The sequence below is a fragment of the Tarenaya hassleriana genome, unplaced genomic scaffold (assembly GCF_000463585.1).
Source record: "Tarenaya hassleriana unplaced genomic scaffold, ASM46358v1 Cleome237, whole genome shotgun sequence".
Lineage (NCBI taxonomy): Eukaryota > Viridiplantae > Streptophyta > Magnoliopsida > Brassicales > Cleomaceae > Tarenaya > Tarenaya hassleriana.
The window spans coordinates 1-14,778 of NW_010965677.1; the positions used below are offsets into that span (position 1 = coordinate 1).

The 14,778-nt window shown below is 44.0% G+C and overlaps 4 protein-coding genes across 8 annotated transcripts; all 4 read right to left on the reverse strand.

Moving 5' to 3' along the window:
* Positions 1-353: 353 nt before the first annotated feature.
* On the reverse strand, positions 354-5,171 carry LOC104815471 (C2 and GRAM domain-containing protein At1g03370). Its single transcript, XM_010543876.2, has 9 exons — positions 4,418-5,171; positions 3,051-4,265; positions 2,706-2,888; positions 2,327-2,610; positions 2,138-2,254; positions 1,806-2,068; positions 1,426-1,591; positions 978-1,247; positions 354-891 (listed from the first exon to the last, which is right to left on the reverse strand). Exons 1-9 carry the CDS (start codon positions 4,761-4,763, stop codon positions 697-699), a joined length of 3,039 nt encoding a protein of 1,012 aa, XP_010542178.1. The 5' UTR covers positions 4,764-5,171; the 3' UTR covers positions 354-696.
* A 1,310-nt stretch (positions 5,172-6,481) lies between these two features.
* Positions 6,482-8,728, reverse strand: LOC104815472 (WEB family protein At1g12150). 4 transcript variants are annotated; one of them, XM_010543878.1, is made up of 3 exons: positions 8,623-8,728; positions 8,288-8,471; positions 6,482-8,201 (listed from the first exon to the last, which is right to left on the reverse strand). In XM_010543878.1, exons 2-3 carry the CDS (start codon positions 8,462-8,464, stop codon positions 6,735-6,737), a joined length of 1,644 nt encoding a protein of 547 aa, XP_010542180.1. In that variant the 5' UTR covers positions 8,465-8,471; positions 8,623-8,728; the 3' UTR covers positions 6,482-6,734. The 4 variants fall into 4 exon arrangements, with proteins under 4 accessions (XP_010542180.1, XP_010542179.1, XP_010542181.1 ...); XM_010543877.1 differs by having other exon boundaries at positions 8,288-8,474; XM_010543879.1 differs by lacking the exon at positions 8,623-8,728 and adding an exon at positions 8,557-8,604 and having other exon boundaries at positions 8,288-8,474.
* Positions 8,729-8,826: 98 nt separating this feature from the next.
* On the reverse strand, positions 8,827-10,593 carry LOC104815473 (DNA oxidative demethylase ALKBH2). 2 transcript variants are annotated; one of them, XM_010543882.1, is made up of 4 exons: positions 9,990-10,593; positions 9,587-9,703; positions 9,325-9,505; positions 8,827-9,248 (listed from the first exon to the last, which is right to left on the reverse strand). In XM_010543882.1, the coding sequence occupies exons 1-4, from the start codon at positions 10,242-10,244 to the stop codon at positions 9,052-9,054; spliced, it is 750 nt and encodes a 249-aa protein (XP_010542184.1). In that variant the 5' UTR covers positions 10,245-10,593; the 3' UTR covers positions 8,827-9,051. The 2 variants fall into 2 exon arrangements, with proteins under 2 accessions (XP_010542184.1, XP_010542185.1); XM_010543883.1 differs by lacking the exon at positions 9,587-9,703.
* Positions 10,594-10,696: 103 nt separating this feature from the next.
* On the reverse strand, positions 10,697-14,304 carry LOC104815474 (oligopeptide transporter 3). The gene is made up of 7 exons (XM_010543884.2): positions 13,775-14,304; positions 13,595-13,692; positions 12,769-13,338; positions 12,399-12,654; positions 12,129-12,311; positions 11,700-12,015; positions 10,697-11,261 (listed from the first exon to the last, which is right to left on the reverse strand). Exons 1-7 carry the CDS (start codon positions 14,249-14,251, stop codon positions 10,978-10,980), a joined length of 2,184 nt encoding a protein of 727 aa, XP_010542186.1. The 5' UTR covers positions 14,252-14,304; the 3' UTR covers positions 10,697-10,977.
* Between the last annotated feature and the right edge of the window lie 474 nt (positions 14,305-14,778).

A 14,778-nucleotide genomic window follows, 5' to 3' on the forward strand; every position in this document is an offset into this window, starting at 1 on the left:
AAACCCTAAACCCTAAACCCTAAACCCTAAACCCTAAACCCTAAACCCTAAACCCTATGCACAGCTATACTTTTTATTTTCTCGCTATCAACAACGGGTTGTTTGATTTGTTCAAGCTGCTACTGGCAACGAGTTTTTCCAGCAATATGCTATGATTTTTCTTTTTCTGGATTATGAATATTCTACTCTTTGGCAATAAAAAATATATATTAAGTTCATTGGCAACCGCGTTTTGTGCCGTCGAGACAAGAGATGTACGATATTTGAACATTTAACAAATGTGTTTGGCTGATCAAATGAATCTTTTTTCTGCTGCCGACAGTGCAAAGTTTTGGCCTGAGAGATGTATCACCTGAATCATAAAATGATTGCTCGGATGTACAGATTCTTCTACTACAAAGAATAATAAGTCTGTCTTGAACCCATGTGCCTCATTACAACACTCATATTTTCTTCAACAAAAGAAGAAAAGGGAAAGGAGTAAGAAATAAAATCAAACTACAAAGCTCGAGAGAAACTTCATTTTTCTACAAGTGTAAGTACACGAGCACGAGCAAGTTGGCAACAAGCTTTTTTCAAATTCACTGTGTTTCCCGAGAAAGGGATAGGCAATTATAATAGTTGGAGCCAGCTTCAGACCCTGAATCCTACGAGCTCTCCAAATGCAATTTCCTGTTGTAAAAAAAGTAAATTTTACTATGAACTGCTCCCATATTCCTTCTCCAGGAAGCCAAATGTCAGTTTCAGGCGATCCTGTAGATTCACGAGGATGTTCTTTGTCACTCTTTTCTGATGTCTACTGCTCTTTAGCCATTCAATTCCAAAGAATACACGAACATATGTGGTCTTTGGTCTTGAGGGCAAATCCTCCACTTGGTATCTAAGATGTAGCTGTAAAAATCACGAATAATAGAGAAGTAAATCCTACAGTTTGTTGATTGATATTGCTCGCCCGTTAAAGAGAAGGGAATCCATACATTAAAATAGTCACCGAGAGGGACCCCATGGATAGTCAAAACCTCTTCAACAAGCCAACCGCTCCTATCCAGCAGAAGAGATTTTTGCTGAGTACTTGTCACTTCTCCTCTATAGCGAGAAATGCGCTTATCCCTGTAGTATGTCTGCCTCTCATACACATCAGCCTTCTCAGATTCCCATGGACTGCATGAATAGCTCTGACAACCTGCTCTCTCCATAGCTTTACGATCCAATTCACCCCCACCAAACAACTCCATGAAGAAACTTACCTGGAATCACCCCAAAAAAAGAAAACATGATGCTTTCCTTGTAAGATTTCTTTAAACACTTTACTTGCTAGCTTACTTCATTTACATGATGTTGATAGCTTCTTGAAGCTTGCATCACGCACATTCTCAGTCTCACACATATGATACAACATTAGCAATTACCATTAAGCTGACTTACCGGAACAGGAAGGGTAGAAGAATAAACCTCAGCGAATCGGACATCATCAACCCCCAAGAATGAACCACTCTCTTCGCTGTGAAGCTTATCTTCTGATTCTTCTTCAACGGCTTGCACTTTTTGTTCTGGACTCAAAGATTTCGCTTTCCAAAGAGCCATAATTGTCCTATTCATACACAGCCACCAACAACCTCCTTTAAAACGTTAATATATGGGATCAAAAAGCCCAAATGATGCTATCTTCAGAGCACATTCTAGATTCATCCATCATGCTGGGATGTCTAAATGGATGGGCTTAGAAATTAGGAAGTGGGAAAGGGCGAGTCTATAAAAAGGTCCAGGGAGAAGAAAATGTGAAGTGCCTATACTTTGTGACTTACTTTTGTGCAACGTTGAAAGACACAAATGAGTGGAAATGGAATTTAAGCCTGCCTTCTTCATCTTGTGTCTTGGCACCAACCCTTGCATCCATTCCTCTACCTGGTCTGAGAGTCATAACGATAATGGGACTTCCCATTGAAGCAAGTGTGGGAGGGAGCACTTGAATGTCCTCTATATCCTCCCAAAGGAAAAAAAACTTTGTTTTGTTCCCGAAAAGGCTTGCATAGAAGCCAATAATCCTGGCAGACAGAAATAGACGACCCTGGGCAAAGAAAAATCGAATCAATACCTCATTATTCCGGTTAAAAGAAACATCAAAACTTATTGTCACCTGCATAGGCATTTTGCGCTTTAAATGACATGTGAAATCATTGATCAGAAATTCCTCTTGTGGGAGCCCAAAGAGTTTCTGGAAGGCAGAATTCGTTTGAGGAGAACGCACATTTATCTGCAATTTCAGTTCCAGGGGGATTAGAATGCCGCAAATGTTAATTCAGGGAGAAAAGCAGCGACAGCATACCTTCTTCCCCACTTCTTTCTCCATCTTATTTAAATATTCTCTCACAACATTTCCACCTCCTGTATGATCCAAGAAAATTCTCAGGTGCAGCTTTGATTGACAAGCCTGAGCCAATTTTCCCTGCAGTGGTATCCAAACATCCGCTAGATCTGATATATTAGATCTCACAAAGTTGATCTCCGCATGTCCAAGAGAAACGGCCTCGTCAAAAGGCCCATCAAAATCATAAACTTCAACATTTAGGACTGAAGGAGGGTCATCCATCGCGTCAAATTCAAATATTTCTGCAGAAAAACAATATTGCAAAAGACACAAAGGCAACATCATTTGACCACAATGAGAAATAGCTAGACAAAGTACAATCAGAGAGAACTTTTACCATTCCACTGAGGATGAGATTTCTGGAATTTGATGGAGCTGGTTCTTGTCTTCCCGTTGCAAGTAAATACCACATATGGGTCACAATGTCCGTTTGAATCCACAGCTGCTAGATCAATCCCCTCAATCAAAGCAACAGTGAGCAACCAGCCATCTCCATGAGCTTTGACGCCATGATCAGTGCCTATAATTGGATTCATATGAAGCAGAAGAAACATCGCATGCCATTAGTTAATCAACAATTATGAGCCTGAAGACAGATGGGTGACAAAGACAGCAGGTCAGGAACTAGAGGCCAGCAACATGTAAAAAGACGGATGGTCGATAGTATCATCATTGATATTACCTTTTTGTTTTCTTGCCTGAATGAAACGAGAAATTAAGTGCAATACCCTTTCAGCTTGAAGAACAAGAACCCCACTGACAACAAATTCACCAACCGAATCCGGAAGATCAAGACCATTAAACTCGAGGCCTTGAATTGTGCTGGGTAAAGCAAGCATAATATGGATGAGTATATAAACACCGATCAGAAAAGTGGAAAAGACAGTGAAATTGGCAAAATACTGCACAGCCAATTTCCAGTCTGACTGTGTCTCGACTTGCAAGGAAGACAAAGCCTGCTCCTTGTTTAACCCGATATCCTTTGAATCGACGGGCTTTACAGTTTGAGCCAACAAATTGGCATACTGTTCAAAGTTGTCTTTTAGACCTTGCCGGGCTCCATTCTCTATCATACCTCTCATCATGGTGCTCTGCAGAAAATTCATTCTCCAAGAAACAACCAAACGAGAACATTGATCCCCAGCTGGCAGCTCAGGGCCAGGAGTGATGCAGTAAAGCAGTTCGACCTTGAAGGTACTTCCGTAAGGAACATCTGGAGTGCTCACACTTGCTAAAACAGCGTAAACCTTCCCATCAGCTTTAAGGTATGTCTGGTCCTCAGTGCCTCTGACAGCCTTGATAAGTTTGGTCGGAGCCTTGAGGTAAGTAACAATTCTTTTAAGGCTCTCACCTTCATTTTCAAATTTCCAGGGCCCTATATGAACCTCCGTGGTACCTTGCGACTCAGTAAATGATGTGTAGAAATTTGAATCGAGCGAGAATATCAGAGCGTTTAGATCTGATGGGGCAATCATATACAACTGATCCAGAAGGATCCCTCCCGGAAGATCACTCGGAGTTTCACTTTCCTCATCTCTAGACTCCATTGACTTCATTACTTCCTCAAAGGAAGCAGAAGATGATTCATCCTCAGACTGCTCAATAGAGGACCCCGGTTTAGAGATTTCAGATGCCTCGGACAAATCCATGCTCCTACTTGTCGACAGCGCAGGTGCACTATCTGCATTTTTGTTAAAAATCTGAGCAATTCGACACGCAAAAGTTTTCTGCGAAATTGATTTATCTTCTTTGGAAGACGTAGCATCTTCTGATCTAGAAGGAGAGACGCATGTAGACGGATCACCGGGTGATTCCACTTTGAAGTCGTGCTCACAATTGGAATTCGAATCGACAGCGGAGTTCTTCTGACTGAAACATATACCCAGAAGAATTTCACCTGCCCAACAGGGATCAGATAAAGAGGAAAGTTCCGAGTTTAGCTACTGCGATTCTAGCGACCATGATCGGAATCTCAAAACTTCATCTTTACACATAAACATCCATTTGCTAGTGAAAATGATGAAACATTTGAGGAGAAGGGAGGCATACCACAATCCTTCTTGGAATTTTTCTTCTTCGGCTGAAGGGGATACCAAACGTTTCCGATAGATTGATTCTCTGCGTCGAAAACACGGGAAACAGGCACTCGAACCTGCCCAACGAAGTCGTCATTGAAGTACTTATCCTCGTCAAGAACAGACACCACCAGTTCTTCGCTCAAATCATCGACGGCGAAACAGAAATCCTCAGCCCATCTGGGGTTCAAGTTCTTCTTCACCACTTTCGTCCTTGTCCTCTGTTTCCCTAACTGCAATCTCACGTAGGGGTCGCTGTACCCGTTGAGATCCATGGCCGGCAAATTCCTTGCTTCTGAGACTCGAACCTGAAGCTTCATAGCGATCGCTGTTGATTACATCAATCAACAGACGAATCAAATTACAGAGGATAAATCTACGAGATAGGCCGACAACGATCGCGGCTAGGGGAAATAGGAAGGATCGCGCGGTTCCGACAAGGACGAAGAAAAACAAAACCCAAAAAAAAATCTCTTTTGTAGAAAAAAGATTGATTTTCAGTTGTTACGATGAGGGCTCAGAAAGGAAAATGAGGAGGAATGGCTTTGAAGGTTGGAGATATGGGGGAGAGACTGCCGGCTGAAGTGGTGAAACTATGGACACCATTATAATGCAAATTTCGGAGGAAACACAGACGTGGAGACTGGAGAAGATGTCGCCGGAGACTTTTCACTGATTGCAATCCGCGTGAGCGGTGAGGTGATGTTGTTTGACCTTCAGATTGTTTTCTTTTTTTTAATATCAATGGCACGGCACGTACAGAACCAGCAACAGTTTAATTAATTCGTTAACTAATTTAATAGGAACAGCCATCCTGCCCCTCTTTGAACTTGCTGCCTTATGGAGGAAAACTATGAAGTTATAAATCGTTAGGGATTGTAAGATAGTTCTTTCTAATTATATGTTTATGAACCTTAGCTAGGTTAATCCATAATGAAATCATATTCTACTAGATCCTCAATCCCAACACAAGTTTAGAACGGCACTTAGTTTCAGGGCACCACTTAATTTTTTGAGAATTAACCGAACATATAATCATTGTGGATATATGTATTGGCAAAACAAAATATGTGTGCACAAAAAAAAATCTCCCCTGTTTAAAAATCTAGTATAATGTGATATCCCCGTATTTAATTTGGAGTGTGGTTCGACTGAATTTAATGGATTGATGGATCTTGGACCATGAGTGTTTCAGTTTCACCAACCATTTAATTAATGGGCCATTGAATTTATTAGCCCAATCAACAACCCATTAATTTCCACCCAACACAACACCGATGGGTCCCATGGATTACGCAAGTACCCTGCTTACTGCATCCAGCCTTCTCGTTATCGTGCATTGCACACCTGCGGCTTGCTTCAAGCAAGTCCAAAAGGGAACGGAAATCCAAAAACGACACAGGAAACCAAGCTAGCCCATTACCCGAGCTCGTTGCTGAGCCAACTGATGCCCGATCTATGTCTTTGTTGGGACGCATGAATACTTGGCTACAGAGATAATTAAGGGGGAAGGGCACGGGTTGGTGGACTTTTGGGATCTTTGTATACGAGCTATTCTTTGGCAGGACACCCTTCAAAGGATCTGGCAACCGCCAGATATTATTCAATGTGATTGGTCAGCCTCTTCGATTTCCAAAGGCACCTGTGGTGAGTTTCGCTGCTAAGGATCTCATACGAGGGCTTTTCATGAATGAACCACAGCATAGACTGGCTTTCAAGCGAGGTGCAACTGAGAAAAAGCAGCATCCTTTCTTTAAAGGCGTGAATTGGGCGCTGATACGGTGCGCCACTCCGCCTGAGATGCCAAAGCCTTTGGAGATAGAAAGGCTACCTGTGCCACCATTGTCATCTGGCCCGGGGATTGCCCTTCAGCCTGATAATTATCGCCAATTTGATTTCTTCTAGCGTTTGCTGGCAACAGGTAAACGGTAGAGTTGTAGGAGAAGAGTTTATTTGTTGTTGACAAACAGTTTGTATCGTGCATGGCATTATTATTGTCCATTGTTTCTATCGCGCATGGCATTATTCTTTGGAGATAGAAAGGCTACCTGTGCCACCATTGTTGTTGGCTGAGTATTGAGCTTTTAACAGCGCAGGACAAAGTTCAAACAAAGAAGCTTTATACAATAAATGACCGTGCAGTATAGACATGTTTCTCATTCTCATCGCCCCTAACGTTGTAAAAAGCCTAAAAAAAATCAGTGAAAGATGTTTTTAGATGCATCAAGTGTTGTGCCAGTGTACGAACAGGGCTTGTATTCATCATGTTCCTGAAGCAAAAGGCTTGATCTCTATGCATGTTGCACATTTTCTTGTTGACGCCATCTCCTCAGCTCGGTTTCCACCACACTCTTCGCTGTTTCTGCAGATTCCGCTGACTTCTGAGCCAAATCTGTAGCAGTCTTTATCTCCTCCAACGCTTTCAGGTTTGCCTCTAAGTTCTTATCTGCTTCGGTTTTTCTTGCATTGACCTCTTCCAGCTGAATTGCTATCTCCGCCAGCTTCATCTCAATCATCTTCTCAGTTTCAGCCGTGCCTCGTTTCAGAGATTCAAACTCTTGCACTGTGATTTTAATCTTGGAGGCTGATACTTCATGTTGTTTCTTGCTCTCTTGCTTCCGAGACATAATCTTCATCTCTTCGCGAACCTTCTCCTCAGCTGTTTTCGCCTCTTCAACTTCTCTTATTACAAGCTCTAGTCTTTTCTCCGCTTCCTCTGCAGCTAGTACAGCAGCCTCAGTTTCCTTCTTCAGCTCCTCAGTCTTCCTGTTCATCTTCTCAGCTTCTCTTCTCACGCTTGCGGCTTCTGACAACATCTGCTCCAGCTTCAAATTCTCCTGTTCGAGCGCCTCTGCTTGTTTTTGTTCCTCCATTGCCAATCTCTCAGCTTGTTTTTGTTTTTGTTGCTCGCATTCTCTCCTCAAGTCTTCTAGTTCCATCCTCAGAGAATTGACCAAGCTTCTGAGAGAGCATTCCTCATCTGCAGCCTCCTGTAGTCTGGTAGTTGCATCATTAAGCTCATTTGTTATGATCTTAACAGTGTTCATCTCAGATTCATGAGCCTTCTTCATCTCTTCACGCAACACCTCGATTTCCAATGTTGTCTCAGTCAGTTTCGCCTCCAGGGATCTTGTGAGCTCAGGATCATATTGTTTCCTCAGAGCTAACAGTTTCTTCTCAGCATCTTCGACACCAGCCTTGTAACAGTCCCGTAAATAGTCTTTGTCTTTCATAATCTTTTCATACTCCTGAAGATTTTGGGTAGCGGCAGACTTCAATTGCTGAATGGCGTCCTTCATGTCAGAAATCTCCTTGGACAGCTCATCGACCTTCCTAGAATTCGCTTCTATGGCACGTTGTGCTTCGGCGGCCTGCTGCAGGGCAGAGGATTTAGCATCCATGGCAGAATCAAAGCTCTGTCTGATTTGGTTGAGTTGTTGCTTGGCGGCGTCGAGCTCAACTGTTGTGGAAAGATACTGTTCTCTGGCAAGGTCGAGCTCATGGTTGTGGCGGCCATGGGATTTGTCGTGTTCAAGCTGTTCTTCTCGTTGTTGGACGGATTCTTTGGTGTCTAAAGCAGAGAGCTTGGACAGGTTGACCGTCTGGAGCTTGTTGCTTAAGTCGACCATGGTACGCTTGGCCATGGCGAGATCAGATAGAGCCCGGGATCTGGTGACCTCGGTGTTCTCCAGCTTCTGCTTGATCTTGGAGAATTCTTTCTGGGCCAGCATTAGCTGTGTTTCTTTATCAAGAACGCTCTGATAAAACATTTCAGAAAGACAAGAATGAAGAAGAATATGTGATCCAAAAAAGAAAACATTAGGAGAAAAGGTTGGTCGGGTACCTCAGAGGAGAGTCTGGACCTGCGGGGAGTACTTCTCTGGCGAGAGATGGCAACTTCCCCGAACAAACTGACGGCGGCCTTGACAGATTGGAAAGGGGCTCTCGTGTCTATCTCCCCAACCTCTGTCTTGGGCGACTCTGGCCCTTTGTTCCGATCTGCTACTCTTATGTTCACCATTCCTTTCCTTCTGAAACCAAAACGCACGAATGTATTTTACATCAACATATCTTTGAATGAATGATCATAGCGTTTTCTCCTGCCTAATCTACCTTTCACACGGATGATTCAGCGGATCCAAAGACAGGGCAATTCGGAGAAGAAAGGGGAATAATTACCTTTGTTTAAAAGATGAGCCTTCTCTCTCAATCCCTTTGTAATTGTATGGTGTTGGCTTCTTTCTTATAAAATCAGCCTGTGTTTTTGTGCACCATGTCTATTTTTTTTAACGGTTACAATCCCATCATACGTGCATTTACTGTTAAGACCTCTCATCACATCCCTAAATAGCAATTTTGGTGGTTGGCACGTCTGCCTCTCTCTCCTTTTAACATTCTTTTTGTTTATTTGGTTCTGATTTGGAAGAGGCCACCTCCCTACAACCCAAATTACATCACCATTGCCCGCCTTTTCAAACACAAAACACACGTTTGAAAGAGAAATTGAGTGATTGCTACACCTCATTGAAGAAATACATCTCCTTGCTCAGGGCACCGAAGTTGTTGATATTTTTCCAAACCCGACTGCACATTCTACCCCAAGGAACATCACACAACACGCCTAAAGGTGAGATTAATACGAATGCCTTCTGCCTTTGCACGTTTTGGTACAGAATGAACCCAATCCCTCTGTGTGTATCCTCTCATCACCAGCATTGATCCATGCTTCAGTGTAAAAGACCGCACATCTCCTCCGCTGCTTCTCTTAAGTCTCTTTCTTGCAGGTTCATCATCCAGCGCTTTCTCTACACATTCACATCAATCACGTTAGCTTAACCTCCCACGAGTTCACAGGAATCACTACATGGTAATGTCACATACCCTCCAGTTTCTTTTTCTTCAACAGAAACTCACGTTCACATCCAAAAGAGACTGATGCTATTTCCGGAGTTGGACCATAAAGCTTCTCATCATCTGCATGCCAACCCACATAGTCGTTGCCTCCTTTGTACCTATTTAACAGCAAGCTGTTGAATCTGCTTCCGGGAAGCACTTTGTGAACCTTACATGACAAAACAAAAGAAAAAGTTGGGAACCATCTCTAAAGCGAGAGAGAGAGAGAGAGGTCGGGATTCAATCTTACAGCATCGAGGATCTCTTTAAGGGGTGGAAAATCATCCCAAGAATAGGCACGCGGCCGATAACCACTGTACACTAGCTCAGTCAATCCGCTACATGCAACATAACATGTATCTCTAGGCTACAAACGGCGGATACACACATGATTAGGCAATTATCATATCACCACCATAAAGTCCTTCAATTTGCAAACGAATTGAGCACTGTTAACTAGGTTCCCTTCCACATAAAATTTATCATTCGAGCGTAATCCCACATGGCCACACTAATCCAAGCTCCTTCCTTTGCACATAAATCAACTGGAAGCAGCAAACTTTGTTTCGATTTTCGCCAGAGACAATCATTTCAATACAAGGCAATCCAAATGAATCTAGATGGAATAAGAAGGGAGGGGGGAGAGAGAGAACCTGGAGGCAGGATCGGCCGAAGACACGAATGGTGGGTCTAGTCCAGGGGATGTGTTTGTCGAGGAAATGGAAGAAACCCCAGGATTGGTCGTAGGGGAAAAACCTAGGATAGAAGAGGACGTTGCTTTCATTGCCGAGATCGATGGTTTTGCTTTTCGGAGAGTTGTCGTCGTCAGATGTTGCGGACTCTACCACCACGCTCGCTTTCAAACTCATCCTCCCAGCTCTCAATTTTCGGGCATCCATCATCATCATCACAAACCTGTTAATGTTATCACACGAAAACAAGGCTCCGTCTCGAATATCACGGTGTCCCTTGGCATCGTAAGCGAAGGATCGCGAGTTCGATCATTTTTTTCTCAGAGAAAGGTCACGTCACTTGTGTAATAAATGATCATATCATGAAGTGTCTCTCGGTATTCTTGTTCCTTGTTTGCTGTACCAGTGCTTTAAGCTTTTCACAAGACGAACGAGGTGGTGGAGCTACGGCCACCCTTGTCGTGACTCGGCTCCCGGCCCATTGAATGTCAGTCCCGCTCCAACTCTTTCTCTATGTCAGGTTCTCCTCTCCAGCGTGTGTCCAAAACACTTCAAAGTGCAAAGATGGGCTTCAATTCACGAGTTTAACTCTCGAGAGGAGCTCTTCATTTTTTTTATGACAATTTGTTATGTAATTAGCTTTGCTAAAACTTGCGCAAAGAGAAAAGAAGAGGAAATGTTTAGATAATCCAAGTGAATATTGTTGACAATACATTAAAAAGGGAGAACAAGTAGTAGCTAATCGAGTCTGCTTTTCTTGGGCCTTCATCGCTTGTGACAGTTTCCTTTAGATCAAGGAAAAGAAAAATGCAGGAGATCTCTCACGTCCCGGAATTTATTTACCTTGGTGCACTCACGTTCCTAGGGAGTTGCGTTATATTCTATACGAAGAAGCAAGAAAAGGGCAAAACAAATGTAGTGGAACAGCGGATGAACATCATCAAAATAGTCAGAAAACAGGGCATCCCTTAACTTTAATTCCAGGAGCCGTAGGACAGGAAGCGAGTGGACAGTGGTCTACTTGTGTCCCCCACCATTTGAGGTTGTGTCCCTCATTCTGCAGGGCAAAGAAGAGCAAAACCCCCATGAAAGCCGTGCCTGCATCAAGAGCCGCGGACAGAACGTAGTTGTACTTCTGCCACCATCTCTTGTGGTACTTGAACACGAAGTAGTTGAAGATCATTCCTGTGACGAGCCAGCTAGCGATGTTGGTCGGGGTGGCAGGAGGCATTCCTTCAAGCAAGTCCAAAAGGGAACGGAAATCCAAAAACGACACAGGAAACCAAGCTAGCCCATTACCCGAGCTCGTTGCTGAGCCAACTGATGCCCGATCTATGTCTTTGTTGGGACGCATGAATACTTGGCTACAGAGATAATTAAGGGGGAAGGGCACGGGTTGGTGGACTTTTGGGATCTTTGTATACGAGCTATTCTTTGGCAGGACACCCTTCAAAGGATCTGGCAACCGCCAGATATTATTCAATGTGATTGGTCAGCCTCTTCGATTTCCAAAGGCACCTGTGGTGAGTTTCGCTGCTAAGGATCTCATACGAGGGCTTTTCATGAATGAACCACAGCATAGACTGGCTTTCAAGCGAGGTGCAACTGAGAAAAAGCAGCATCCTTTCTTTAAAGGCGTGAATTGGGCGCTGATACGGTGCGCCACTCCGCCTGAGATGCCAAAGTGAACGACAGGCATCCACTTCTGGTCGGGGAAAATCTTGCTCAGCACCCACACGGGAACAGGTAGAACAGCTCCTATCAGGAACAGCCAGACCAGGTTACGGTACATGCCCCCTGGTCCAAAGAGCCTTTTTGGTCCAATCAATCCCCAGATCACAGATGCGTCGAATGTGACTCTGTACTTGGGGCAAGTCCACGGGCTATCAGGGTGCTCTCCTTCGATATCACATATGTCTTGAATGCTCTCCAACATCCACCATGCCACCCCAAGGTTCACCACTCCTGCTAGAAGAGTGCCCACCAGCTGCAAGAACCCGACCCATCTCAAAAAATTACATATTCCATTTGAAAAACCCCAAAAAAAAAGGGAGGATCATTAGCTCCAGATCTCTTCTGGGTTTGAAGAAAAGGTGAAACCTGAGCTGTGTACATGCAACGCGGTGGAATTTTCATGTAGTGACCAAGCTTAAGGTCTGCCAGGAAAGAGAGAGCATGGACTGTGCTGATTCTCCCATAAATCTTGAAAAGCAAGTTTGCAATTGGTTTTCCCGGCAGAACATAACCGATCATGAACTGTGCTATTATATCGTACCCTGGTTGCTGCACATTCACGAGCAACGGGTCACAACAGTGGCCTATCCGGTGTACAACTCAAAACCAACTGGAGCGTGTATATTTAGTATTTACCTGGTTGGTAGTTGCTTGAATGACACCAATTGGGAGAGTAACTACAAAGGCCAAGGCAAAAGCAAACAGCATTCCCCACCATGGCAACTGCACTTGATCCTTCCACACGAAAGACATCAAAAGTGACAGAGCTGTACTTCCTAACAGCAGAACATAAAACCACCACTCTGGCACTTGTTTGTAGCTTTTCATCAGTTTTGCATGGATATCTAGCTTCGCATTTTGCATTGCGGACCATGTCTGTCTCCAGATATCCCTACCAAAACAACAAGAAAGCACCATCGGTCATTCAAGGTAATGCTTTACTGTTTAGATAAAAAAAAAAACGTAATGCTTTACTCAACAGCGAGCGTTCAGCTCAGAAATTCACCTGCCATTGAACAAGGCCACATGAGTCAGTGTTGCGGTGAATCTGGCAAACCCGGATCCAATGGAGAGAGCAAAGAGAGGGCTAAGGTAAAGTTTTCCATAGCTGTTATAAGAAGAGACATCGAGATCAAAGTGCGGGGTCAAGATTTTGGTGGTGTCGTACTTCTGGCCACTGGAAGTGAATAGCTGATTGGAGAAAATGGGGAACTTGCGAGCGTCAAAGGTGTTGTACTTCCAGTAACAGAGAGGGACAATGATGTAGATGAAGATGATGAAGCCAACGCCAACGTTGACGATGGAGGACCAAGGAGCCACCAAGGGACTGCCATGGTAAGCAGAAATGCCAGCCCAGTCGATAGTAAAGGCTCCCAACCCAAGTCCATGGTAACCGGAACCAACCTGCTGTGCCGTGATGCTTTTAGGCCAAACCCAACAGACCCACGAGAAGAAGGTCAAAACTGGGAAGAGATATCCGGGGAGGGCGTAGTATATAAAGCTTCCCGCAAGAGCTACTAGGAAGAACTGCATTCGGCTCAAGCCTCTCGTCTTGTTTTCCTTCTCGTGCAGAGCCCTAACACATCAACAACTTCATGGATTGTAAAGGCAAAACCTTGGGGATGTTATGTGCCCTATCAGACGAAGAAAAACAGGGCAAGGCATCCCAACGTTTGGAATTTTATCTGGTGGCTAGTTTATCCGATTTAGTCTAATTATTTAGGCACTTGACTTGTATTCTAGGAATCCAACCAATTGTAACCACAATCGCATCGTCTCAAAGCAATTCAAACATTGTACAGTAAGAGAATGAAACTGAGGAAGGAAAAAACCTGAAGAGAGAAACTTGAGCGAGGTTTGAAGGCCACCACATGTCGACGGGATCAACCAGGTACCTCCTCAGAATTCCGGCCCATCCGTACCCCAAAATCTGTTCAACATTCAAGAACCCGTCAACAGCAGAGAAGAACTAAAAGTTTCTAAATTTGCTGAGAAGAGACAGATAAGGTAACCTGAGTGGTCAAGACGATGAAGATGGCGCAGAGGAAGCTGAGGGTCTGCTTGTAGTAAGCCTTCATAACGGTTATAGCGCCGATGGAGTAGGCGTCGCCGCCGCCGAACGAAACGCCGCAGTTGGCGAAGATGGTGATAATGACGTGCTCCTTGATGTTGAAGGGACCCGGGTTCAGGCTGAATTTCCTGCCGAAGAGCTCGTAAGGCGTTGTGGGCAGAGTGCGAGCCATGAACTTGCCGATGGGCAAGACGGAGATCTGCATTAGAATGGCGGAGATGGTAAGGGGCTGAGTGCGGTAGGTGAAGAAGGTGTTTAGGAAGATGAGGAGGACGCATGAGGTTAGACCCAGGAACCACGCCCTGAATGTCATCACCGGCAGGCTCGGGTCATCCGTCTCCGGCACGACCAGAGCCACCTCCTCCACTGGGCAACGCTCCTCCTCCTCCCCATACTCCTTCGCCTTCTCTGCGTCCATCTCCTGCTCTCTCCTCTCGTATCTGACAAAACAATGGCCCGTCCGCTTCTCTATATAACGGGGATACACACACTCACGGATGTGACCCGCTTATCGAGAATGTCTTATTTTTATGACTGAATTTGGTGACACGTCACCCTCAGATTCTTACTAGTCTTTTAGTTGAAACTACAAGATATTTTTATTTTATTTTTTCTCTCCTTATATTAGAGTTTGTTAGAATTTGGTACAATAGTTTGTGTATAAACTAGTACTAAAAGAAGATCGTCGACAGTTAATAGTTTGTGTATAAACTAGTACTAAAAGAATATCGGAAGATTTTCACTTGCTCTTTCCTCTCATACTAAATGTTTTCCCCCCAAAATCATCAATTCCAACAAGGAGATAAAAATCACACTGACGTATATATAGAGATTAAAATAAAATAAAGAGGGGGTGTGGTAAAAAAAGGCAATGAAAACAGAATCCGGCGTGATAAAAAGCTAAATCAGGGAAGGATGCCTTGGCGATACACATTGGAAGGATAT

Coding starts and splice junctions, on each gene's coding strand:
- LOC104815471 (XM_010543876.2), bottom strand. CDS start 4,763: ATGAAGCTTCAGGTTCGAGTCTCAGAAGCAAGGAATTTGCCGGCCATG. Junction 2,889..3,050: donor TCAGGCAAGAAAACAAAAAG/GTAATATCAATG, acceptor ATCCAATTATAG/GCACTGATCATGGCGTCAAA. Junction 2,611..2,705: donor ATCTCATCCTCAGTGGAATG/GTAAAAGTTCTC, acceptor GTTTTTCTGCAG/AAATATTTGAATTTGACGCG.
- LOC104815472 (XM_010543878.1), bottom strand. CDS start 8,464: ATGGTGAACATAAGAGTAGCAGATCGGAACAAAGGGCCAGAGTCGCCC. Junction 8,202..8,287: donor GGTCCAGACTCTCCTCTGAG/GTACCCGACCAA, acceptor ATGTTTTATCAG/AGCGTTCTTGATAAAGAAAC.
- LOC104815473 (XM_010543882.1), bottom strand. CDS start 10,244: ATGATGATGATGGATGCCCGAAAATTGAGAGCTGGGAGGATGAGTTTG. Junction 9,506..9,586: donor TTAAAGAGATCCTCGATGCT/GTAAGATTGAAT, acceptor TTGTCATGTAAG/GTTCACAAAGTGCTTCCCGG. Junction 9,249..9,324: donor GAAGAAAAAGAAACTGGAGG/GTATGTGACATT, acceptor GTGAATGTGTAG/AGAAAGCGCTGGATGATGAA.
- LOC104815474 (XM_010543884.2), bottom strand. CDS start 14,251: ATGGACGCAGAGAAGGCGAAGGAGTATGGGGAGGAGGAGGAGCGTTGC. Junction 12,312..12,398: donor TTCAAGCAACTACCAACCAG/GTAAATACTAAA, acceptor GTGAATGTGCAG/CAACCAGGGTACGATATAAT. Junction 11,262..11,699: donor CGTTCACTTTGGCATCTCAG/GCGGAGTGGCGC, acceptor ACTTGCTTGAAG/GAATGCCTCCTGCCACCCCG.